The following is a 27791-nucleotide window of genomic DNA, read 5'->3' on the forward strand; positions in this document are numbered from 1 at the left end:
AAACAATTCCATGTTTCTTTGGGAAAGTCAGTCATGTGACACAGGGTCCACTGCAAGGACAGTGGGTGTTCCCCAGCTAGACAGGAGCACTCACTCTTCACAACAGAGCAGGTCACCTGACTACCTATCCCCTCCCTCTACTGCTGAGAGCTTAAAGAGGAACTCCAGTGAAAATAATGTAATAGAAAGTGCTTCATTTTTTACAATAATTATGTATAAATGATTTAGTCAGTGTTTGCCCGTTGTATAATCTTTCCTGTCCCTAATTTACATTCTGATATGTACCACATGGTGACATTTTTACTGCTGGCAGGTGATGTCAGTGAGATGCAGAGATGCAGCTTGCTTTTTTGGCAGTTAGAAACAGCTGTAACAGCTGTCACTTCCCACAATGCAGCAAGGCTCCCACAGTGTGATGTCAGAACCATGGTCCTGACATCACACTGTGGGAGGGTTTTCACCACAATATCAGCCATACAGAGCCCCTCGATGATCCGTTTATGAAAAGGAAAAGATCTCTCATGGGAAAGGGGGTACCAGCTACTGACTAAGATGAAGCTCATTTCTTGGTTACAGTTTCTCTTTAACTCTTTGTGGTCGGCACTACAGCTCTCAGGAGTTACTTTATAGTTCCCACCCTCCTAGTAAAGCATTTCATCTTTCTGAGCAGGGACAGGGAGGTAAAACTCTGCCGAGCTGTAGTGCTGTCCACAAAGAGTTAACCTCTTACCAGCAGAGGGAGGAGGTGATCAGCATCAGGTGATCTCCACTCAAAGGGAGAGACTGGCTAGTGCACCTCCCCAACTCTCCCTGACTAGCTAATGTTGATGTTGATTAACCACTTAGGATTGTAGGATGTAAGTCTCACATGCTTATTAGTCCTCCTGTAGATTCCACAAGATTCACATTCTGCAGTAAAAGCCACTGTATGCTCATGCATGCTCACACGCCCCCTGTTGCTGGTTTATGCTCATGAACATATTTAATAGTTAAAGTGGATCCGAGATGAACTTTTACTCATTGCATAATTGTGTTCCTTTCCTATAGTTTATAGGGCATTCCTTAAAGACACACTTAAGCGAAAAAAAATGATGATATTATGATTTGTATGTGTAGTACAGCTAAGAAATAAAAAAGATCAGATACATCAGTCTAATTTTTTCCAGTACAGGAAGAGTTGAGAAACTCCAGTTGTTATCTCTATGCAAAAAAGCTATTAAGCTCTCCGACTAACTTAGTCGTGGAGAGGGCTGTTATCTGACTTTTATTATCTCAGCTGTAATTGAACTGTTTACTTTTCCTCTGGCAGAGGAGAGGTCATTACTTCACAGACTGCTCTGAAAGACTCATTTTGAATGCTGAGTGTTGTGTAATCTGCACATATTATAGAATGATGCAAAGTTAGAAAAAACACTATATACCTGAAAATAAAAATATGAGAATATTTTCTTTGCTGCTAATCTTCTAGTAATTATTCATAGTACACAACCAATTCATTATATCATATATTTTTTTTTCCCTTCAGTGTCTCTTTAAGCCAAATACTTGTTTGTTTTTGCTTTAATACTCTAATTCCCTATAAACTAAACAAGCCACACCCACAGGTTTTCAGAGAGCCAAGGCACTTTCAGACAGTAGCAAGGGCTCATGGGAGCTCAGTCTGGGCAGGAGGAGGGGGAGGTGTTACTAGCCAGAGATTTCAGAGGCAGAGGGGAGGAGGGAGGAGGGATTAGTTTTTTTGCTCAAGATGCAGGTAAGCCTGCCTCTGTGTAATGTTTACAAACAACATGGCTGCTGTCATTGTATCACAGGAAGAAATAATCATATTCTATTAAAGCTGTTTGCAGCTAGATTTGCTGTGTAAACTTTAGATAAGATATATAGACAAGTTACTTGTTATAGTTAGTTTTTCCTCTCGGATCCGCTTTAATGATGTAGTATATAAATATGATGGCATAAGTCATTTATAATTAAAAGTTATTGCTGTATCAATAGCTACGCTGTGAGCTTAAATGCCAAAATTGTCAGCAACCTTAAAGGTTAACTGTAATGAGAGGGATTTGGAGGCTGTCATTTTTCCAGGGCCGGTATTGAGTGCTAGCAAGTGCCTGGCTGGTGCAGGAAAGCAGCTGACAGGCGGTGAATTCACTGCTGTCTGAAAGAGGCCTTAGTATTGGTCCAGTTTCATTCTGCATACAAGCTGCAACCAAATTTACATCAACTCGGAAAAGTCAGCATCTTTTTCAGGGGCGTAAATAGAAATCACTGGCCCCCCCTGTAAAAAACTTTGGATGGGGCCCCCTCCCGAATAGGGGCTGGGCGCTGGACAGAAGAACTTGCTGCCAGGGCCGGGCCGAGGCATAGGCTGGAGAGGCTCCAGCCTCAGGGCGCAGTGTAGGAGGGGGTGCACAATTCATTCAGCTGTCATTCCTTATTGTGTTTGAAGCAGAAAGAAATAAGAAAAGGAGATACATGGCAGTGCTTGCAAGCCAGATAACTAGATATTAAGGTGTTGTGGGCCCTGGGGTGCCTCTTAGTCTAATTGCAATCAGTGTGTGACGGCTGGGGTGGAGGGATGGAGGGGCGCACTTTGGCGTCTCAGCCTTGGGTGCTGGAGGACCTTGTCCCGGCTCTGCTTGCTGCACACTAAATAGGGACTGTCTACAAAACGTTGTATGATTTGTTATCAGTGGCTGAGCAGATGCAGTCATTAGAACAATTGTGAAGAGGATAGAAAGCTTTTTCTCTCCGTGCCCAGACTTCTCAAGCATCAATACAGAACACGGCACTTGGGGAGGGGTAGAGAGGTTGGGGGATGGGCATTGTACAAAAGACTCTGCTGAACACTGAATAGGGACTGTCTATAAATCTTTGTCTTCAAAACTTTGTATATTCCTTATCAGTGGCTGAGCCGATACAGTCATTAGAACAATTGCACAGAGAGCATAAACTGTTTTTTTTATCTCCTTGCCCTTAGTTGTAAATCTCTCAGGACTCTTGTGGCTGTGACCCTGGGCCTCTGTGACCCTTGACCCTGTGGCTTCTGGGCCCCCCTGTGGCTGCATCTCTTGCAGGGTCTATTGTTACGCCTTTGATCTTTTTAGGCTTCCCTATTCCCCACAAAGAAGATTCAGCAGTGCAGGACATAGTAGTGCAGCATGGACACACAGGCAATATTAGTATGGACAAAGGCTCTGGGGGAGAGGGGGAGGCTTTGCCCCTCCTATCTTCCAGAGTCCACCCCATATCATGGACCATGCAAGCTGGTATAGCTCGGGCTCAGTATAGGCTCCACATTCTGGCTATCCCAGCCTGCATAGGGTTACCAGGGGTAACAGAAGCTTCAGAGGGGGAACCCCACGTAATAGTTTTTTAATTTTTTTTACTTTTATCAGGGCAAATCATAAGTATTTTTTTCAATGGATCCAATATTGGGGCTGTACATCAATCCCAGGCCAAAGCGTTGCCACTTCCACTGGGTTTCCAAGTGGTCATTCCCAGAAAAGGATTGAGATGAAATAGAGCCCTAGGCAAGACAGCAGTTTTTCACGCCGCTTATCGTCACCTGACTTTATGGTCACCTGACTTTATAGTCACCTGACTTTCTTAGTAAGATTTGGCTGGGTCCAGCATCCACCACCAGGCCCCTAGACTCTCTCCAGGCCCTAGGCAGCTGCCTAGGGTTACCTTGTGGATGATCCAACTCTGGTCATTCCGCGCTGCGTACTGACCACCGGAAAACCCGGGCATGAAATTCACTGCTGTTTCTGTTGCTTTATGTAAATTCAAACTACCGTAGGTACCATATTTTCCGGCGTATAAGACGACCCTTCCAACTTTTCTAGATTAAATATAGAGTTTGGGATATACTCGCCGTATAAGACTTCTTCTCTTCCAACGCACACCAAATAAAAATTTAAAAAATCATCATATACTGGTGCTGCTATGTATGAACAGATGCTGGTGCTGTACTGTATGTGGTATCCAGTATATAACACTATACAGGGGATTGACTGGTTGGATTGGTCAACTCTCCCTCTCCCTAAGTGGATTGGTCAGCTCTCCTTGTCTCCCTGTGTATCAGAGCGGTATGGAAGAATAGATCGCGCTGTGCCCATAAAACATGCCTCTTTCCCCTGTCTGGCTCACCCTTGTATCCTGTTTACCACCTTCTCTGCCTCTCAGATCTCACACATGTGCGCCTGCGCCGCTTCACTACAGTCCTCAGCAGCGAGATCTGAGAAGCAGTAACAGGATAGGGCGTATCACCCGGCATCAATAACACTCAGCGTATAAGATGACCCTCAACTTTTCAGAAGATTTTCAAGGGTTAAAAAGTAGTCTTATACGCCAGAATATACAGTGCATACATTATAAATCATTTAACCAGAACCACATTTGAAAACAATTTTCCTATCACAACTAATCAATTTTCTCAAAAACTACAAGTTTTTTTTTAAAAGACTGTTTTTTTCCCACGAGTATGCGCCATTATCGCAGAAATCCGCAGCGAAAGAGAATGTCTCAATTCCCTGCGAGATCGAGCATAAAATCCTCGCTCATCCCTGGCGATAGGACGCTCTGCTGAACAACAAAGGAGAGCGGATCAGCCGTGCGAGCTCTATTAGGTGTGCGCAGCGTCATTAGACACCTTGCTAGCACATCTGTGACTTGCCGCTATATATATAAAGAAATGAGTCACATCTTTCTCTAGCCTGCCACCACCCTCACACCTCAGCATCTGGCCTAAGAAAAAAGACGCAACTGTCTCATTACCGCCAGACACCTTTACCAAATCTCTCACCAATTACTATTTACGTCAATAGTCAAGGTCTTTCTCCACTGCAATACAGCTTCTGGCCACTAGAGGGCAGGTGGAGCATCCAGCTTGTCTCATAATCAGATAACGAGTGTATTCCTATGTCTGACTTTTTTCCATATTTTCCCTAAGCAAAGCACCTTTTATGCCCACCTTCATCCCATTTTAACAGGCCCGGTCCTCCCATGATGCCAAGTGAGGTGACTTCCTCAGACGGCAGAAGTCTGGGGCAGCACCAAGCAGAAACAGGAAGTGAAGAGAGTGCATGGTCAACCTATACTGGGGGCAAATGTACCTGGCTAACTTATACTGGGTGCAACTGTACCTAGCTAACCTATACTGGGGCACCTATACTTGGCTATCTACCCATACTGAGGGTGTTTTTTGGGGGCGGCTCACTGCAGCTATAACGTGTGGTGCAAATTGTCGGGTGCAGTGTGATCATTCCAATTGCGGGGGGGGGGGGGGCACATCCTCACAAGTTTGCCTGAGGAAGCAAAAAGTCTAGTACTGGCCCTGCAACTAATTAGTAAGATCTTAGCCAACGTTAATTGGTTTTGCCTGCAGCAATGACGAACATGTTATTCGTGCACCAGCTATTGCCGGCAGATGAATTACCTATTTTTTTCTAGTTTGAGCCCTGGCATTCACTGCAGCGCTTATTAGTCACTGAGCCCCGCTCAGCATAATTCTCGTAATAATCGACGCAACGCTGTGCCAAAATGATCTGATCCGGCCACAGAAGCCCCCAGTGTAGGTTGTCATAAAATGCCCTTCCAGTACAGGTAGCTAGAGAGTGCCCCTCTCCATTATAGGTAGCTCGAGAGTTCCCCCCCCCAGTATAGATAGCCAGAGGCCCCCTCCCCCAATATAGGCAATCAGGGAGCCCCTCTTTTCCCAGAATAGTCATCAGAGAGCGCCCCCATCTGCATGCAGAGTGCGCAATGTAGGGCAAGTTGAAGTTGGGTGGAATCAGAGAGTGCCTCGGGGTTACCGCTTCAGAAACTGAACATTTATCTCAAGCCACAATTCGTGGGGACTGTAACTGCGCGTACGCAGAATGCTTCCAGCAATGGGAGCGCAATCAGAGGGGGTGAGGGCGCACGGCCGGAACATCTGCAGAACCGGATTGACATGGAGGGAGATAATAAGCTTGAGGAAGCCCCAGGTAAGTATAAATCATTTTGTTTGCAACATCTCAGGTTTACTAGAAAACTGCATTATCTTCTAAAGAGCACAGAATTATTACACGGCTTCACAAGGAGTCACCATTGCCCTTTACAGTTCTGCAGTTCTATCTTTTGCCTCTGGAGGGCAGAATCAGGACAAAGCAGGGCAATGATAACTCAGTTGCAAGTTGTATCGCAGATCTTAATTCTGTAATTGACGCCACGTGTGTGCGTGTGTGTGGGGAGGTGCGCACAGGCTTACCGTACCTCCCGTAGCCCGGACCTTTTCGAGATGAACGAAGGCAGCGCCAGTCGAGGGCTGTAGTAACTGCGCAGGAGATTTGGCTGCAGCCGGTGCCACCATAGACCGTAATATGAACTATTGCGCGCACAGTGAGTAGCTTCGGCGCCGTCAGAAGACGGATCTGAAGTTACTTTTAATACACTGTAATTGGGCAATAGCTTGAAGCTGAATTACATCATTCCCCACCATCCACGTGGACCTGGAGGGGGAGTAGTAATTAATGGCTGGGACTTATGCAGTAGCAGGGTTAGCCATACCGGCTGTATCCTGCACCCAAGTATTCCAGCGGCGATTTCATAGGTATACGACCCCGGGTCACAGGAGGTGCGGTTAGCCTATGCGCACCTCTCCACACACACACACACACACATGGCGTCAATTACAGAATTAAGGGCTAAGGTATCCTTTAAATGGCATTTCATGGCATATTTCTTAAAATGCCAATCAACGGTACTATCTTTTCATCAGATGGAATCTTTTGACAATATTTACAATCAAATTGTACAGAAAACAGAGCAGTGATTGGAAAAAAAAAAAAAAATCGATGTGAAACAATTCTGGTGTCAATTGGAACTGAATGTTCTGTCAATTCGAAAATTGGATTTCACCATTGAGAATTACCTTCCGATTACTTTCAATTGTAAAAAGTGTGTCGAAAGATTGCGTCTGATGAAAAAAAATGGTACCATTAACCACTAAACAACCCCATCATGCCGACGGGCGTGAACGCGCCGGCAACCACAGGACCGCTTAAGACCAATTGGTGTCAAGTCCTGGGGTGGGGTTTTGCAGGAGATTGTGCGCGCATCTTCGCTTGAATGACAGAACTCCGCTCCGTCATCAGTCTCCCAGCGGCGATCGCCGCTAGGAGACTGTTGGATGGCGAAACCGCTATCTATTTACAGTGTTCTACAGCAGCGCTGTACTGGGGACAGCCATGTGACACGGCTGTCCCCTGGGAGGCACAGAGTACAATCGTCTCTCATAGGCTGATGTCTATGAGAGCCGATCACTGGGATTGGCTGATGGGAGGAGGGAGGGAGGGAAGCAAATAAAATATTTAAAAAAAAATGGCAAAATGTATAAAAACAAACAAAAAAATATTTACAAAAAAATAAACTAAAAAACAAACTTCCTGGGAGTGATCACAGCCCACTCAACAGAAGGTTCTGTTGGTGGGCAGTACGGCCCTGCAGCGCCGACTTAAAGGGACTCCGAGCAGTGCAGAAACTATGGAAAGATGCATATCATTTTAAAGCTCTCTTTCTCCTCTTTCCAATGATATATAAACCGCCGCCCTACGCCTTTTAGTTTTCGCTATTTTCGCGATGGAAATTGCCATGAGTTTCAATCGCGAAAATAGAGAAAACTAAAAGGTGTAGGGTGACTATTTAGGTGTCACCAGAAAGAGGAGAAAGAGAGCTTTAAAATGATATCCATCTTTCCATAGTTACTTGTATTACACAGGGCGACACTTTCCCCAGTGTCAGCAGCTCCATTCAGCAGAATGGAGCTGCTGACTTTAGGAAACAGTCGCCCTGTGTAATACAATGTAACTATGGAAAGATGGATATCATTTTAAAGCTCTCTTTCTCCTCTTTCTGGTGACACCTAAATAGCTGCAGTGGCCTAACTTGTAAAACATGGCCTGGTCACTAGGGGGATGTAAGCTTGTGGTCCTCAAGAGGTTAATAGGCACCTTAACACAAACACTGCATTATGTGATGGATAACAGAGATATTGGAACTGTGTAAATATAGCCAGAGTCACGGGCTCCACGGTTGGAGGGAGGCACAAGTGAATAAGCCCTTAAACAAATCCAATTTCAATTGGCTAATAACTGGCCAATTATACCACTTGCATGTAGTGTGAAAGGTCACCTACCTAATCTGCTCATAGTATTCCTACATGGAAGGGGTAAGATTGATCAGTGATTGGCCAATTAAAATTGCATGTGTGTATGCACCCTTACATAAGCCTTTTATATAAGTTTCAGATTGGACTTATTTCACGGGCTTTGGTTTTTTCTGGTTCTGTTTAAAGCAACTCAAGCAAAAGAGAGCAGCGTCGGTCTCGCGGATTAATTCGCCTGACGGACCTTTGCGTCTTTTCTTAAAAGGCCATTTAAAGCATACATTTTATATGAAGGCATTATGGGAGCTCCGTTGGGTTATCCAGGAGGCATAATGTGCATTTGGCACATTAACAATTGATGCAGCAGGCTTCCATTTTGGAGAATTGCATTTCGGCAACAGATGGCTGCCTGTAACCCCTTCCTGACTGGTGTCTGTTTGTCAGAGCTGGATCATTCACAAGGCAAACCTAAGCTACTTCCTAGGGCTTGGAGGGAGACTAGGGGCCTGGAAGAGGCTAGCCCCCACCAAATCTAACAAAAAAAAACAGGTGACCATAAGCGGTGGGCAAAAACTGCTATTTTGCCTAGGGCTGCATGTCATCTTAATCCATTTCTGCTGTCCTCTATCCATGGCTCTTTTCAGAAAGAGTCAGTAAAGAAGAAGTTTTCTCTTTCTTTACTATATAGAATGTACCTGAAATCAGTACAATACATGTTATATCATTAGAACAAGTATTTATCTATTTAAATATGTTTTTTCTTTTTCCCTGGGATAGTATGGCTATCCCTGCTGCTTTAAAGGACACCCGAGGTGACGTGATATGATGAAATAGACATGTGTATGTACAGTGCCTAGCACACAAATAACTATGATGTGTGTTTTTCTACCTGAAAGAGTTAAAAATAAGGTATGCAAGTCACAGTTTCTGCCTGGGTCGGGACCGGGTCGGACTATAGCAAACTCCTCACTGATAGGGAATTGCAGCCATAAAACACTTCCCTGGCAGTAAATGGCTTCTGAGAGCAGGAAAAAGATAAAAATAGTCAATAGTTCATAGATTTTAGCTCTGGCATACTTCAATGAGTGTGTCTTTGAGAAGAGGCCACGAAACAGTAAAAAAAACCTTAAAAAGCAGATTTAAATATAAAATATCTAAAAAAGTCATTTTTAGAAAAAGGAGGATAGATGTTTAGTTTATCTCATTCGTTTGTTTTCACCTCGGGTGTCCTTTAAAGGAATTTAGAGGAAAATGTTGTTAGAACTGTCTGAATTTCCACTCGACAAGAAAGAGAAATAGTAGTAGGCAAATTCAATCCAGGAACTGTCGTTAGGGAGGACCAGTAACAATCATACCTACAGAACATGTTGCTAGCCTACAGCATCTGTACAGACTCGGTCCTGCAAAGTTACACCGATCCCTGCTAGGCGACATCTCACACATGTGTATGAGGCTTGAGGCTAAAGCTAAGTACACACTTGAGATAAAAGTCTTTGGAAAATGAAAGATCACAGACCAATTTTACCCCCTTCCATGTAGTATGAGAGCCATACTCTACACAGTCTATTCTATTGAGCTGAACTCCCCATCAGACAGAGATCTTACCCCCTTCCATGTAGTATGAGAGCCATACTCTACACAGTCTATTCTATGGAGCTGCACTCCCCATCAGACAGAAATCTTACCCCCTTCCATGTAGTATGAGAGCCACACCTACACAGTCTATTCTATTGAGCTGAACTCCCCATCAGACAGAGATCTTACCCCCTTCCATGTAGTATGAGAGCCATACTCTACACAGTCTATTCTATGGAGCTGCACTCCCCATCAGACAGAAATCTTACCCCCTTCCATGTAGTATGAGAGCCACACCTACACAGTCTATTCTATGGAGCTGCACTCCCCATCAGACAGAAATCTTACCCCCTTCCATGTAGTATGAGAGCCATACTCTACACAGTCTATTCTATGGAGCTGCACTCCCCATCAGACAGAAATCTTACCCCCTTCCATGTAGTATGAGAGCCATACCTACACAGTCTATTCTATGGAGCTGCACTCCCCATCAGACAGAAATCTCACCCCTTCCATGCAGTATGAGAGCCACACCTACACAGTCTATTCTATGGAGCTGCACTCCCCATCAGACAGAAATCTTACCCCTTCCATGCAGTATGAGAGCCATACTCTACACAGTCTATTCTATGGAGCTGCACTCCCCATCAGACAGAAATCTTACCCCCTTCTATGTAGTATGAGAGCCACACCTACACAGTCTATTCTATGGAGCTGCACTCCCCATCAGACAGAAATCTTACCCCTTCCATGCAGTATGAGAGCCATACTCTACACAGTCTATTCTATTGAGCTGAACTCCCCATTAGATAAAAATCTTTGCAAGATGCTGAACACAAAGATGCTGTACACATGCAACAGATCAGTATCTGCAAAATATTTGTTCCTGCAAAATGCATTCATAGTCTATGATATCTGCAGATCTTATACACACCTTGTTTAGTGGACATTCATCTGCAGATCAGATCCACCAGGAACGAACTTCAGATCTGCAGATGGTTGTCCATTAACCTCCCTGGCAGTCGGGCTAGCCGCCGCAGGGGATCACAGAAGGATTTTTTAAAATAAAAAGTGTTTTATATTGTTAAGATAGCTAACCATGTGCCCAAAGTCCCTCCGGTCCCCATCGATCGCCCCCGATCACCGGCGGTATACGTACCCCCCAGGGATCCCGCGATGGTGCAGCCTCCCAATCAGCCCAGGCTTCGCTATAGGGAGGATCGGGACTGCGCATGACGTCGATGACATCATGATGTCATGTCCAGTCGTCGCCATAGCGGCGAGTGAAGCTCATTGGTGAAGCTGCGGCTTTTGCGTCATAGCGGACGGGTAAATAGTGCCGGCGGCAATCGGGGGGATCAGAGAGGTGCCGGGGGACTTGGGGCACATAGTTAGCTAGCCTAGTGCTAGCTAACAAATAAAACACATTTTTTATTTTTAAAATATCCCTCCCACGGACGCAGCCACTGCAACTGCGTACCGCCAGGGAGGTTAAATCTGCAGATGTCATACTGATACTGATCTTTTGCAGATTCTGATCTTTTGCATGTGTACAACACAATAACCAAGCAGCTCGGGGTGACCCAAAACAACAAGGAGTATAGGGGACTAAAAGAGACCAAAAAGCCCTCCTACTGAAAAACAATGCTTAGGTTGGTTTTCCTTCTTAAAACAGAAGGAATTTACAATAATAGTGAATAGACTGTCAAACTCTCCCAAGTGCTTGCTGCTGCCTGGCAACTTCTTGCTGCTGCCTGGTAACTGCTCACTGCTTTCCTGGTAACTGCTCACTGCTGCCTGGTAACTGCTCACTGAGTGCGCAGTTAAGCCTCCTGTGGAAAAGGGGCCTAGCGCAAACTTCTGGTCTTTATGCTTATTCAGGGTCTATGGCAGAGGATCAGCAGGACAGCCAGGCAATTTGGATTGTTTAACCACTTCAGGACCGGCCGCCTAACCCCCCTTAAGGACCAGGGCAATTTGCATGGAGGGGGGGGCCGCCGGATCCCGTCTGTGGCTGGCTGGGCATGGTGTCCCCAATGGAGGCAGGTGCCCCCCCCTCCCCTGTAGCTGGCAGCCATCACTCACCTTCCAGGCTCCAGAGATGAGCCGCAGTAGCCACCTTTTCTCCAGCCGGCATCTCCGCTCCAAAGGACTCTCAGGTCCGGGTCGCGGCTTGATGACGTCATCAAGCCGGGACCCGGCGCTGACTTCAGACGGAGCGGAGATGCCGGCCAAAGCAGAGGGGGGCGCCGATCGTCGCTGGAACGGCACGGAGGTGAGTGGATCCTCTTCTTTTCCCCCCTACCGCCGCAGCTGTCAAAGTGATCACTACGATCCGACGGCGATCATAGTGATCACGTGATCAGCAGCCATACGCGATGGCTGCTGATCACTGAGGGGAGATGCCAGCTGTCATATGACAGCTTAATCTCCCCTCTCCGGTGCGCACGATCGCGTCGGGATGGTTCTTTAGCGCGGATGTTGAATCAATGTCCAGTCAGGGCGGCAGCACCACCTGCTGGATGTTGATTCAACGTCCGTGGTCCCCAAAAGGTTAAAAGGAAATAAATATCGCAGCCTCCATTCCCTCTTATTACAATTGTCATGCAGTTTACTGAGCTGAAAAAAAAATATTGCCTCAGAAATGATGGAGTTTCACTTTAACTAAATGGAGCTTGTATTTGTTACCTGGTTAAAAAAAGAGCAACAGCTCCCCCTAAAGTATAAAATGGGGAAATGCACTTTCATATAATTATAACGCTTTGTGTGTTGACACAGTTGCTTGTTATCTGGGGCTGGCAGAAATAGCCGCAGGTGTTTGAGCTGTGGCCTTGCTGGTCTGTACATGTCCTTGACATGGATTTGGCTCTATTGCCCAGCATCACTCCCTCTGCTGAACTCACTAATATTATAAATGTGAATGTTTGGATGTTTGTTACTCAATCACACAATAATGGCTGATCGGATTTGAATTAAATTTGGCACACACATAGTACATTACCTGGAATAACATATAGGATAATTTTTATCCCCTAACCAAAAAGTGGGCAGAGACAAATACAAATGTCACTGGGAAAATATAAACTGCAGCCATTCTTACACTGTTAATTGCAGGGTTCTCAAACTTTGCGCAGATGGTCACTGGGTGACTGGGATTAATATTCAGAAAAGTGGGTGGAGCCTACAAAAGCCAATCAAAATCCACCTTTGGTGTAACGATCGGTGTAACACAGAGAGGATCTGATTACCGGTGATCTGCAGAATCACTGGAAATACAGATATATACCAGATTATTGATGATCTGCAGCATCACCGATAATTAGATATATAAGCTAACCTCTGGAGTAGAGTAGGAGTGTTTGGTGCAACAGTAATACCTTGAGGGCAAATCCTCAGCGCAGTAAGGTGTACTGCACAAATTCCTTCCGAGGACCTGGACTCTCCTGGGGGGGGGGGGGGGGGGGGAGGAGTCAGGCTGTGAGCAGGAAGGACAAAATGAGAGTGACACTCAAGGGGGAGTGTCACTATCAGGACTGGGAACCGCCTCTAACAATAAGGTCGGTTCTCGAGGTCGGACAAGCCAGGTCGTAAACACAGATAAAGTACAGATACTGAAGGCAGAGGCGGAGTCTAAGGTTCAGGCAAGGTTCGGCAACAGGGTATCAGATATATCGAGGTACAAATTCAGGAGGCAGAAACAGAGTCTAAGGACGAGCCGAGGTTCGGCAACAGGGTATCAGAAAGGCGAGGTACAGGATCAGAGTTCAGAAGAGTAGTCAGGCAAGCAAAGGGTCATAACAGATAATCACAATCAAATTAGTACTTTATACTAATAACAGAATCTAGCTAAGTGTAGGATTACAGCTCCAGCTGGTCCCGGCACACTTTCGGATCTGACTAAGGTCTGAGTGCTACCACGTAGTGATCGCAACGCCAGACAACCAGCAACTGAACAGCCAGCAGTATATATACCAAAACACTTCCCAGCCCCTCCCTAAGTGTTGGACCAATGAGAAGGGACAGAATTGTCAGCTCACCAGCTTGGTTAGCTGACCCTTTTCTGGCTGCCATATAAGCTCTGCCTCTCTGCGCGCACGCGCTTCATTCTGAGCCTTGGAGGACTATGAGTCCCAGCCACACCAGTGTTGTATTGTGATGTGCTTGCTGCCCTGTGCGCGGGGTTGGTCGCATTGCCACTAGCACCGGCGGCGGCCTCCCCGCACTGGGACAGCCTGTTTGGAACAGACTCATGTGCTCTCTTTTCCGCGTTCTACCATGCCATGCGCGCTAACCGCCGCGTCAGACGCGGCGGTTTTTCCGCATTCCACCCTGCCATGCGTGGAAAGAGCCGCCTCATGCTGATCCAGCGCTGCGGCTCTTCCGCGTTTCTTCACATTTGGATTTTCAAGGGGAATACTTAAAGAGATTCTGTAACAAAATTTTGTGCCTTATTTCTTCTGTCCTATAATTTCCTATTACTGTTCTAATGTGGTCTGTCTTACTGCAGCCTTTCCTACTTGCACTGTCTCTGTAATAAATCTTATCTCCTTTCCTCTGTCGTGTCTGTCCGGCTAAGGCAGAAATGTGTGGAATGTGCAGCACTGCTTGTCATTGGCAGAAGCTTTACACACCCCCTCCAAGCTCTGCATGAATCACACAGTAAGCTGTTCACAGCCTATGATACTCTGGTTAGAAGCCATGTCATTTGTTTGTAAACTCTGCCTAAAACTGTTCATTACAAGCCAGGATTGCAGCAGGGAGTGGCAGAAACAGCACAGAGGGGCACAGGAGAAAATAAGGAATAGAATGGTATGCTTTTTATTGCAAGAATATTAGAGTACAGATTCTCTTTAAATTGCAGCCATTTTTACACTGTTAATGGCACAAGCCTCAAACCTGGTACAGTTGGTCATTGGGTGACTGGGGTTCAAATTCAGAAAAGGGGGTGGGGCCACAAGCAGACAATCAGATTTGGTTCATTTCAATGCAAATTATTGATGCTAAAGACCTCAAAGCTCACAAACTTGGTCATGGAGTAATTGAGTGTTTGTGTGTTAGGGTTAGAAAAAGTGGGCAGAGCCAACACTAGCCAAATACATACCCGGGCATCAGCTAGTATATATATTGCTGTTTATTTGTGCTTGAAGCCCCGCCCTCCCACTTATGTTTAGCCTGGGCTGTTTAGCTATGTGGAATTTTCCTACCAGAGCATTCTGGGAGACCAGGTATATTTTGTACTGGCTTTACTCTAAGTAAACAAACATTCTGCAGAGCTGCACCTGACAGGACTAAAGATGTCACCACCTGAGATAAATTTCAGAATGTAAATCAGGTAGAGGAGAGATTATATAAAGGAATATTGAGAAAAAAACAACATTTTTTTATTAACCACTTGAGGACTAGAGGTCTACACCCCCCTGGTGACCAGGCCATTCTTTTTATAATTCAGCACTTCACAACTTTAATAGTTTATTGCTCGGCCATACAACTTACCACCCAAATACATGTTACCTCCTTTTCTTCTCACCAATAGAGCTTTCTATTGGTGGTCTCTGATTGTTGCTGCAATTTTTTTTTTTTTTTAATCAATAATTTTTTTTTCTTTTAAAGCCTGTGTCTTTTATCCCCCCCCCACCCCCCCCCCCACCCCCCTCTAAATTAGCCCTAAACTGCGATTTTCGCTTCAGTGTCTCTTTCAATGAATAAATACATTGTATTTATTCATTTCCAGGTCAAAGAGTTGTTGTACAAGGCCTAAAAAAAATGAAACTGCAACACAGCTATGGAGTGTATAAGGTTTGTCTGTCTTTCTGTAATCCGCTGTATAAACAGCCTCCTGCTTCCTTTGATTGGTTCATTTACAAGCTGTATACATTTGCATAAATTAACAATATAATCTACATCATCTTGGAATTATAAGTATCTCAATGGCCATCCCTGCTGTCCACATGCTTCCCAATGAGTCCTATTATTAAAGGATACCCGAAGTGACATGTGACATGATGAGCTAGACATGTGTATGTACAGTGCCTAGCACACAAATAACTAGGCTGTGTTCCTTTTTTTATTTCTCTGCCTGAAAGAGTTAAATATCACGTATGTAAATGGCTGACTCAGTCCTGACTCAGACAGGAAGTGACTACAGTGTGACCCTCACTGATAAGACACTACTACTATAAAACACTTTCCTAGCAGAAAATGGCTTCTGAGAGCAGGAAAGAGATAAAAAGGTCAATAGTTCATAGATTTTAGTTCTGAAATACTTCAATGAATGTGTCATTGAGCAAAAACAATAAAACTGTTAAAACTTAAAAAGTAGATTTAAACATAAAATACAATTGTGGAATATGTTAAAAAGTCATTTTTAGGAGGAGGAAGATAGATACAATTGTTTATTTCATTAGTTCATTTTCGCCTTGGGTGTCCTTTGAGTTGGTCGAACTGAACTTATCCTGCCAGTAATGAGGTGTGTGCCTTCTATCTTCACAGATATCCACCCGTGTGCGGCGTACCCCTGCTCTAACAACTCCACCTGCATCGAGACCGGAGATGGGGGCTACATATGCATCTGTGCTCCAGGATACACCGGCAAGAACTGCCTGGTGAAAATCGGGCCCTGCATCTCTAACGGGTAACTCCTTCCTCCTGCCTCTCACATCTGCCTCTCTATTATAATGTATCTATATAGCACTGACACCTTCTGCAGCACTTTACAGAGTACATAGTCATGTCACTGACTGTCCTCAGAGGAGCTCACACTCTAATCCTACCATAGTCATAGTCTAATGTCCTACCATATTATTATGTATTTATATAGCACTGACATCTTCTGCAGCACATTACAGAGTACATAGTCATGTCACTGCCTGCCCTCAGAGGAGCTCACACTCTAATCCTACCATAGTCATAGTCTAGTGTTCTACCATATTATTATTATGTATTTATATAGCACTGACATCTCCTGCAGCACTGTACAGAGTACATAGCCATGTCACTGACTGTCCTCAGAAGAGCTCACAATCTAATCCTACCATAGTCATAGTCTAGTGTTCTACCATATTATTATTATGTATTTATATAGCACTGACATCTTCTGCAGCACTTTACAGAGTACATAGTCATGTCACTGACTGTCCTCAGAGGAGCTCACAATCTAATCCTACCATAGTCATAGTCTAATGTCCTACCATATTATTATTATGTATTTATATAGCACTGACATCTTCTGCAGCACTTTACAGAGTACATAGTCAAGTCACTGACTGTCCTCAGAGGAGCACTAGGGAGCCTTGCCCAGAGACTCCTAACTATTTAACGTACTAGCTTGAGCCAGGATTTGACCCCCTCGTCAAAGGCCCAAACCCTACATAGGACACTTGAAGTGGGAGGGACAAAACCAGTTGCCTGGCTGTCCTGCTGATCCTGAACAAGCAAGCAGATCAGAGGTTTCTGACTGAAGTCCGACTAAACCTAGTCAGACATCAGCTGCAGCCAAAGAGATCAGCAGGGCGGCCAGGCAACTGGCATGCTCCAAAAGGAAATAAATATGGCTGACTCCATATATCTCTACCCATCAAGTGTCCTTTAACTAGTATGCTATGCAGCTGCTCCAGCTGAGGTTTAGGGGCCGGGGGTTGAAACATGCATATGGATATCACCTGTTGTTAATTAGTATGCTTTTCATTGGAAAGTTATTATTATCAGAGCTGGATCATCCACAAGGCAAACCTAGGCAGTTGCCTAGGGCCTGAAGACAGTCTAGGGGGCCTGGTGGATGCTAGCACCCACTAAATCTTACAACAAAAAAAAGCCAGGTGATCATCAGTGGTGGGCAAAAACTGCTATCTTGCCTATGGCCCCATTTTATCTTAATCCATTTCTGAATAATAATAATAATAATCAGTGTTGCTCATCCAGATTCTGGATATCCGGGTAACACGGATATCTGACCTTTTTTCAGCTATCTGACCGGATTCAGATTCAAGATACCTGGGCCCAAATCTGGATAGCTATCTGCGGATAGTTGGCTGGGCAATGCGGATATCTGCGGATACCGCGGATATCTGGCACATATCCGACCATTGAGATACTGTATGACGTCCAGGACGTCCTGGAGCCAATCAGAGGGCTCCCAGCAAAAGCCCTAGCAACCAATCACAGAGGGGAACCCTGGCCAGCCCCACCTGACCTCATTGAGCCAATCAGAGGGCTCCCAGCCTAAACCCTGGCACCCAATCACATAAAGGAACACTGGCCAGCCCCCCTGTATAATAAGGAGGGCTGCCATGATGAGACATATCGTCCCTTGCTTGTGAATGCTCACTGAGAGACATGCTTCAGTGCTGCTGGCCTACCAAGGGCTTACACAGTGATAAACCACCTAAAGCTGTTCAGTGATTAACCCCTTCACTTTCACTACACTATTGTTAAATTGTTAATTAGCTTGATTTCATTGTGTGACAGTCAGAGTGTGTGCTTTAGTGCTGCTGGCCTAGCAAGTGTGTATAAAGTGGAAACCTAAAGCTGTTCAGTGATTAACCCCTTCACTATCACTACACTATTGTTGTATTGTTAATTAGCTTGATTTCATTGTGTAACAGTCAGAGTGTGTGCTCCAGTGCTGCAGGCAGCTGCTATGTGTCTGTGGCCTGCTGGCCAGCTATTAGCCTCAGCTAGCTACAGTATAGGTTAGGTTAGGGATTAGGGAATAGCATTACTGTGTAATTGTGTAGTTAGTACTGTAGTACAGCAGTCATTGTGCTAGTAGTTGTTACAGTAGTAGTACTACTGTGTTAGCTTACTACAGAACTGCTGTGCTGCTGAGCAGTGCCAGTGTGACAGTTAGTGTCCTCTCCTCTGCTGTCTGGCTGTCACTCGGTACGTGGCCCTTGGCACTTTGCACATGGCACTTTGCAGGTGACAGGTGGCTCGTGCAAAGTGCCACGTGCAAAGTGCCACGTGCAAACACGTGCAAATTGCAAAGTGCCACGTGCAAACATGTGCAATCACATGCAAAGTACCAAGTGCCACGTGCAAACACGGGAGGGAGTTGCAGTGGTCCAGGGTGGAGATGATAAGGGCATGGACAAGGAGTTTGGCAGTGTCTGGGGTTAGGAAAGGCCGGATTTTGGAGATGTTGCGTAAATGGAAATTGCAGGCCCTAGCAATGGTTTGGATGTGGGGGGTGAAGGAGAGGACTGAATCCAGGGTGACACCCAGGCAGCGGGCTTGTGTGCTTGGACAGTAACAAACATTCCACACAGATCACCCGGCAGAACTAAAGATGTCACCACCAGTGAAAAATGTCAGAATGTAAATCAGGTAAAGGAAAGATTTTACAATGGGCAAACACTGATTAAATAATCTATAAATGAATATTGAAAAAAATAAGCAATTGTATTCATTATGGTATTTTCGCTACAGTTCCCCTTTAAGTTCCGTCCCACTTTATACATTCCTTCGGCTGGACCCGCCCCCACTGACATTGATGAGTGACAATCATTAGGTCTCTTTTCCACGGACTGTTGAACTGTGTGCTCAGCAAGCGGTTGCTAGGCAAGTAGGCAGCAGTGAGCAGTTATCAGGCAGCACTGTGCTGGCGATTTATAATGTGAACAAGGCCTGAGAGTGCTCAGCAGAACCAGGACAAGGTCCTCCAGCACCCAAAGCTGAGACACCAAAGTGCGCCCCTCCATCCCTCCCACCCCAGCCGTCACACACTGATTGCTATTACACTAAGAGGCACCTCCCATCCCTCCCACCCCAGCCGTCACACACTGATTGCTATTACACTAAGAGGCCCCTCCCCATCCCTCCCACCCCAGCCATCACACACTGATTGCTATTACACTAAGAGGCCCCTCCTCCATCCCTCCCACCCCAGCCGTCACACACTGATTGCTATTACACTAAGAGGCCCCTCCCCTCCCTCCCACCCCAGCCGTCACACACTGATTGCTATTACACTAAGAGGCCCCTCCTCCATCCCTCCCACCTCAGCCGTCACACACTGATTGCTATTAGACTAGGAGGCGCCCCCCCATACCCTAATCTCTACTTATCTGGCTTGCAATCACTGCCATGTATCCCATTTTCTTATTTCTTTCTGCTTCAAACACAGTAAGGGACTGATAGCTGAGTGAGTTGTGCGCCCCCTCCTACACTGCGCCCTGAGGCTGGAGCCTCTCTCACCTCTGCCTCGGTCCCGCCCTGCGCCCCCTCCTACACTGCGCCCTGAGGCTGGAGCCTCTCTTGCCTCTGCCTCGGCCCTGCCCCGCACCCCCTCCTACACTGCGCCCTGAGGCTGGAGCCTCTCTTGCCTCTGCCTAGACCCGGCCCTGCGCCCCCTCCTACACTGCGCCACGAGGCTAGAGCCTCTCTTGCCTCTGCCTAGGCCCGGCCCTGGTACTCAGTAGTCGAGATTTGCAGGAACAGGTGTGAGGAATCTGCGTGTTGCTAAGCGGTGACACCCGTGTTTCGCTTTCGGCGGTGTCATCGCCCTCACACTCATCACTTCCATTAATAGGAACATCTCAGCAGCTGCTTGCGGTTTTGTGGATGCATGTTCAGCTTTGCCTCATTAGCACTTTAGAGATTAGAATTTCAAATTAATTTCAAACCTGAAATCTCCCCTAATTTTTTTTTTGTCTTGCATAATTCAAAAATATGCAAAATATAAACACTGATAAGTATATAGAAGAAAGAAAATGTTCAAAGACAATAAAAGTGAGAGGGATATGGAGACTGCCATATTTACTCCCTTTTATACAATGCCAGTTGACGGACAGCCCTGCTGATCTCTTTGGCTGCAGTAGTTTCTGAATCACACCAGAAACAAGTATACAGCTAATGCAGTCACACTTCAGTCAAAGACATCTGCTCTGCATGCTTGTTCAGGGGCTATGGCTTAGGCCCTTTTTACACTGGGAGGCTTTAATTGTGGTGCAGTACCCAGTGCTGGGCCGAAATTACGCATGAGCGTAATTACGCATCGTAATTCAATGTAAATTTACGCGTAAGCGCTACGCGTAAATTATGGTCTTACGCGTAATTATTTACGCGTAAGCAGTAGAGTGGTATCGTAATTACACTGTCTACCGTAATTGCTAGGTATGCGTAATTTTACGAACACTTAAGCGTAATTTTACGCGTAATTACTAACGTAAAAACTCCCCTTTTCTAAGAGTAGCCAATCAGTCAACATCCTAAGCAACCAATAGCATCTTCTCCCGCCCTTCAGTATAAGCGTACGTTTTGACGCATACGAATGATATGTACGCAATAACTGTCACATTGACGGCTATTGCGTACATATCATCCGTATGCGTCAAAAAATACGCATTAATGGGTATTACAGCACTACGCGTAACATCGTAGTGTAAGCGCCTACATTACAGTATCCTTACTCGTAACTGCGTAAGTTTACGCGTAATTACAGTGATGTACCGTAGATAATTTCCTACGCCGTAACCGTAATTGCGTAATGCGTAATAGCGTAAAATTACGCGTAATGATCCGTAAGCGTAGATTTTTCCATTACGACCAGCACTGGCAGTACCCTTTTATTTACCACAGGGGGAATTGCCCCTTTGCATTTATGGAAGCGCTGGCCGTGCCTGGGTTAGTTTTTAGGGCATAGGACTGTGGCTCAGTCATGGTAAATGTTTGACCTCTGTGGGTCTGTGTTAGGGGAGGGGTATAGATGGGGTATACTCGGGAGGAAGGTTGGTGTTGTTAAGTGTATAGATTGAGATTTACTGTGGGAGGAGGCTTAATGTTAGGGCATAGGACCCTAGTTCGGTTATAATTGCTGACCTCTGTAAGTTAGTATGCAGGAGAACAGAGGCGCCAAGAGGATAAAAGGAAGCTAAATGAGGTTAAAAACCAAATTCTTGGTAAATAGAGGAGGTAGTGGTGGACTCACCTCCTCCAAGTAGACACACAACGACTGTAGTAAAGACAGTCAATATATTTTATTTATGAACTCCAAATGTGCAACGCATTTCGCAGGGGTGCCTGGCTCTTCTACTGACCACATATGCTATTGCTCCGTTGTTATTGCCTGATGAAGCGGGATCAAACCTGCGAAACGCGTTGCATATTTGGAGTTCATAAATAAAATATACTGACTGTCTCTACTACAGTCGTTGTGTGTCTACTTGGAGGAGGAAGTCCACCACTACCTCCTCTATTTACCAAGAATTTGGTTTTTTAAGCTCATTTAGCTTCCTTTTATCCTCTTGGCGCCTTTGTTCTCCTGCATAATATTGAGACCACCCTGGGTGGAGGGTTGAACCCCTTTTTCTCATCTACAGAGAATGATTTCTTATTCCTGAGTGGGGTCAGGAAAATCTCCCCACCTGCCTTTACAGTGGTTGCCTAATGGTAACCCTGGTTTGTGAGTATTAATATTTACTCTATCTAGTAACTATTTTCCAGTACATATTACACTATTGGGGCTCTTGGTGTTCCTTGTTTTTATCTTTGTAAGTTAGTGTTAGGGAAGGGGTATAGATAAGGTGTATGCTTTTGAGAGAGGTTATTGTATATATAGATTTACTTTGGGAGGAAGTTAGGTGTTAGGTGATAGGAAACCATTAGTAGAATCAGCTATATAACATACATTACTGATATTCAACCTATTGGCAACAAATAAATACTTACGCTCCCTCTCCCATGTACACACAGCAAGTGTAGCAGCACAGTTCCTGCACACCCATAGCAAGCCTAGCCTGTATAACACCCAACTCATAGATGATGTTTTTGTATTTGTGTTCCACTGCAGGTCACCTTGCCAGAATGGAGGGACTTGTTTAGACAATAACGGTTTTGGTGCCCGTGTCTCATGCCAATGCCCCGAAGGCTTTGAGGGCAACTACTGTGAAGTGGACAGAGACGACTGCAGTCCCAACCCTTGTGCCAATGGTGGAAACTGCACAGACATTGGCCCAAGCTACCACTGCCACTGCCCAGCTGGATTCAGTGGTCGATCTTGCATGGAATTGTTCTCAGGATGTAGCAGTAACCCGTGTGCCAATGGTGGGACATGCTATGAGAAGCTGGATGGGTTCCTGTGCTCCTGTCCCTCCGAATACTCAGGGGCCACCTGTACCACAAAGAACAAGAGCCTCTTCCCAAATGAGCCTAGCTACAACTTCCCACCCCACCACAAGCCTTTCCATCACCAAGGCCATGAGGTCCTGAAGATCACCATGAAGGAAACCATCCACAACATGGACCCTCTCCTCAGCCGAAGCCAGATCATCTGCTTCATCGTCCTGGGCCTTCTAACCTGCCTCATTGTCCTCATCACCAGCGGCATCATCTTCTTCTCCAAGTGTGAGATGTGGATGGCCAACGCCAAGTACAGCCACCTAATCCGGAAGAAAAAGGACTTCTACATGAAGGCCAACAGAGAAACTGGCAACGATGTCAAAATTATCTTTCCAGAAAAAGTGAAAATCTCAAATTACTCCCGAAATTATACAACAATTTAAAGTGGGATTAAACTCTGAAAAATTTCAGTAACTACTCTTAGATGTACAAAGCAATCCCAAGAATTTCTTGGGTGTAAAAACATTTACTTTCACTGCAGAGAACAGCAATACAAGCTTGTTTATTTCTGGCTAATCGTCAAAAGTCATCATTGCCAGCCAGGAGACTCTCTCTGCCTGTGTCTTGATTCTGCCCCCTCTTCCCTCTGCTCAGTAGACACATCGCCTTAGCAACAGCTGAGTCACTTCAGCAGAAAAGGAGGAGGCAGAGTTAAGACGCAGGTAGAGGGATTCTTGCCGGCAATTATTACATTTGCCAATTAGCCAGAGATCAGCAAGCCTGTACTGCCCTCTGCATTGAAAATAAATGTTTTTACATGCTGGGAATCCTTGGGATTGCTTTCAGATATTCTTTTATGTAACTAAGAGTAATTACTTAATTGTTAATTTTGGGAGTATACTCCCACTTTAAGATGGAGAACTCCAGGGTGTGCTACTGAGGTGTCCCCCTAAGTATATCATTTTTTGAAATCAATCTTTGGCTACGTTTTTCCCTTGCTTACTATAAACTTTGAAAGGCTGCTGACAGTGGCATTTCTTTCTGCAGCAGTAAACCGCTGGATAATGTGGAGTGAGACTGACTGGACTTTCAGACTGTTGTTCATTTACGTCCCCTGCTAAGTTACAATCGTAATAAAGCAGGCAGCTTATGTTGTGTTTGTAGATAAAAAAGTTATCATTGCAGCTGTAACGCCAATAAACGATCTTTCTGCTTCTCACCAAAACCATATCCAAAAGGGCGAATAGGCCAGCTGGCTACAGGGAGTTTTTAAAACCTCTGGAGATGATATCTTGTGAATGACAACTATTTTTAAGAGGTTATAAATTACAAATATTATTCCCACTAAGTGCCCAATTCAGAGTCCCGTCACAGAATCTCCCTTTAAAGAAAACCTGAAGTGAGAGGGCTATGGAGGCTGACATATTTAATTATAATCAATACCAGTTACCTGGTTGTCCTGCTGATCCTCTGCCTCTAATACATTTAGCCATAGACCCTGAACGAGCATGCAGCAGATCAGATGTGTCTGACTGCATGCTTGTTTCAGGTGTGTCATTCAAACACTACTAACCAGAAAGATCAGCAGGACTGCCAGGAAACTGGAATTGTTTAAAAGGGATAAATATGTCAGCCTCCAAATACCTCTCTCTAAAATGTCTAAAATTTAAAAATCCTAAAATTTTAAATATATGCAAATACATACAAATGAAAAGTACGTTTTCCTATACTGCTGTCACAGCGGGTAGTAGAATGTTTTGGATTAGCCAATCTCCTCATGGGGGATTCTCAAGGTTTTCTTTATTTTCAAAAGCATTTAGTAAATGGCAGTTGCTTCGTCCAACTGCCAAAAAAAAAAAGTGTGCAGAGATTAGGGACGCTGAGCAGCATCTTTTTATAAATCTTTAGCAGAGAGTGTCTTTATAAACCATAAAGGCCTTGCTGTAAGTCCCCCATGAGGAGATAAACTAGTCCAAAACCTGTCGGTTCTGTCCGATTTCAACGACCTGCTATAAGTGACTGCAACATAGGAGAAAAGTAATTTATGGCTCATTTTACTCTGGAAGAAATGTACTTACTTTTTATTTGCATGTGTTTACATGCATTTTACATTTTATAATATTTCGTGATAGTGGCTTTAAGAAATGTCTTCAGCTTTTTGAAGAGAACTGGTCAGTGGTCACCAAACTGCAATTGTAATAAACTGAATTTCAACTCTGAAGCTAGTCTGACATGGAACTTTAATCAATTGAGGATGGCTTTTTATCCTGTCCGGTAATCCTGTTTTATAGTAATGCTATTTCAGTGTTTCATGATCTGCAAAGGATTCAACAAAACTGATCTACCATTTTTCACCACATTGCTGCTTACAGGGGGGAATGTAACATCTCTGTACATCTATCAGTATCTCCTGCCATCATCATTCTCTGTTTAGCATTACAATCACCACTGATCACCACATTGCTGCTTACAGGGGGGATGTAACATCTCCGTACATCTATCAGTATCTCCTGCCATCATCATTCTCTGTTTAGCATTACAATTACCACTGATTACCACATTGCTATTTACAGGGGGATGTAACATCTCTGTACATCTATCAGTATCTCCTGCCATCATCATTCTCTGTTTAGCATTACAATCACCACTGAGCACCACATTGCTGCTTACAGGGGGATGTAACATCTCTGTACATCTATCAGTATTCCCTACCATCATCATTCTCTGTTTAGCGTTACAATCACCACTGACATCACATTGCTACTTACAGGGGGATGTAACATCTCTGTACATCTATCAGTGTCTCCTGCCATCATCATTCTCTGTTTAGCGTTACAATTACCACTGAACACCACATTGCTACTTACAGGGGGATGTAACATCTCTGTACATCTATCAGTATTCCCTACCATCATCATTCTCTGTTTAGCATTACAATCACCACTGATCACCACATTGCTACTTACAGAAGGATGTAACATCTCTGTACATCTATCAGTATCTCCTGCCATCATCATTCTCTGTTTAGCATTACATTCACCACTGATCACCACATTGCTACTTACAGGGGGATGTAACATCTCTGTACATCTATCAGTATCTCCTGCCATCATCATTCTCTGTTTAGCATTACAGTTACCACTGCACACCACACTGCTACTTACAGGGGGGATGTAACATCTCTGTACATCTATCAGTATCTCCTGCCATCATCATTCTCTGTTTAGCATTACAGTTACCACTGCACACCACACTGCTACTTACAGGGGGGATGTAACATCTCTGTACATCTATCAGTATCTCCTGCCATCATCATTCTCTGTTTAGCATTACAGTTACCACTGCTACCTAAAACTGCTTTTTTCTAAGGTTCAGGTTTACTTTAAAGGGAACCTGAAGTGAGTACAATTATTTAAAATGAACACATGACGTAGCTGCAAATGAATATTACATACTAACCTCGCCGTCGGTTCCTCTCAGAGGCTCACCATTTTCTTCTTACAGTGATCCCTTCCAATTCTGACAATATTTTCTCAGAACTGAAGTATATCAGTTGCTGTCCGTTATAGATCAGCAGCTGTCAGTTACAACTGAATGTGCAAGGCAATGTCCATGTTTCCCTATGGCTCAAGTGGGCGATACTACAGTTTAACAGTGTGCTGACCTGAAATCTGTTAGGGGGTAATGGCCATTTTTAAAATGGAGGATGTAGAATTCTGTTGATCACAGTGGACAAACAGGATGCAGGAGAGGCAAAAGAGATTGATGAGTAGACTACACAGGAGGTAAGTATGACCTGTGTATGGTTATTGTGACTTTTTATTTTCAGTTCAGGTTCTCTTTTTAACTCCACCCCCTCCTTTCCATTCCCTCCCCCCCCCCCCCCCCACACACACACGCACACACACACAACCTCCAGTGTTACCGCCCACAACCTCTCATGCCATGGACACACCCCCTCATGGTTCAGAATAAGAGATGTGCTTATTGAGTGTAACAGCCACACCCCTCCCCTCCATTGCATGGCTGAGATGACGTAACAACTAGGTGGCCTTGTTTCTGAAGACCCCAGAGCCTAGCAGTAGCAAAGCTATGCCACCATGGGCCCCAGTGCAAATTTTACACTGCCCCCTCCCCAGCACTGTATATGATGCAGACCACCAAATTGGCTATCCAGGGACTGACACTGTGAGAGATCAGTACTACTACAGCGCCAACGGACAGCTAATGCAGCGACTGCAGGAGGACCCCATGTAGGCCTCTCAGGTTCTGGGGCCCTGGTGCAGTCACAAACGTTGCACTCCTTATTGCAGTAATAGGCAATCTTGTCTTTCCAGCTGTTAAGTAACTACAAGTCCCACAATGCATTTGCCTTTATGAATCATGACTGTGGCTGTCAGACTCCTGCAATCCATTGTGGGACTTTCAGTTCCTTTACAGCTGGAGAGCCAAGTTTGCAGATGCCCTATGGCTATGCCGTTGGAGTCCTGGCTGGAAGGGTACCAGTGATGTCACTGCTGGATTTCCTCCTGGGATTTCTATTTTCTTGTCATTGTGTCTATATTTGTAGATTGAGAACCATCTGCTTTAACCTGCATCTGAATTCTGTATACTTTTTCTAATGTGTCTTTTTTGCCAGCTTCAGTCTATCCTATTTTCCTGTGTTTGAATTCCTTTACTGATTGTACTGAGGTCATTTGGAAGGCGTGACAAAACTTTATTAATACACAAATCAGAAGCAAAGAGAACACATTGTTTCAAACTCAACTGAATTGCAAATAAAATTGTTCACATATTCTGAGTGACGATTTACATTCTTATAACTGCCCATGTGTGGCCGAGCCTCTAAAGGTGAAAGCAAATTTCTGAGGGTAAAATTTGAATATTTACATTAGTAGTGGGCAGAAATTACGCCTAATTCACAATTATGCATCGTAATGCAAAATTTGCAGATTACGCGTACATTTTTTTTGCATACAAACTTAATCTCTAGCCGTAATTACACATGTTAGCGTCA

The 27791-nt window shown here is 44.8% G+C and overlaps 1 protein-coding gene across 3 annotated transcripts in view; it reads left to right on the plus strand.

Moving 5' to 3' along the window:
* The window catches only part of DLK1 (delta like non-canonical Notch ligand 1), a 71197-nt gene extending 43627 nt beyond the window's left edge, over nucleotides 1-27570 (plus strand). For all 3 annotated transcript variants that reach the window (XM_068254707.1, XM_068254706.1, XM_068254705.1), the window contains exons 5-6: nucleotides 16211-16352; nucleotides 22506-27570. In XM_068254707.1, coding sequence (XP_068110808.1) covers nucleotides 16211-16352; nucleotides 22506-23217 — 854 coding nt within the window. In that variant the 3' untranslated portion in view covers nucleotides 23218-27570. The remainder of the gene's footprint in view (nucleotides 1-16210; nucleotides 16353-22505) is intronic.
* The last annotated feature ends 221 nt before the right edge of the window (nucleotides 27571-27791 follow it).

Source organism: Hyperolius riggenbachi, chromosome 9 (assembly GCF_040937935.1).
Source record: "Hyperolius riggenbachi isolate aHypRig1 chromosome 9, aHypRig1.pri, whole genome shotgun sequence".
In the NCBI taxonomy this organism is placed as follows: Eukaryota; Metazoa; Chordata; class Amphibia; order Anura; family Hyperoliidae; genus Hyperolius; species Hyperolius riggenbachi.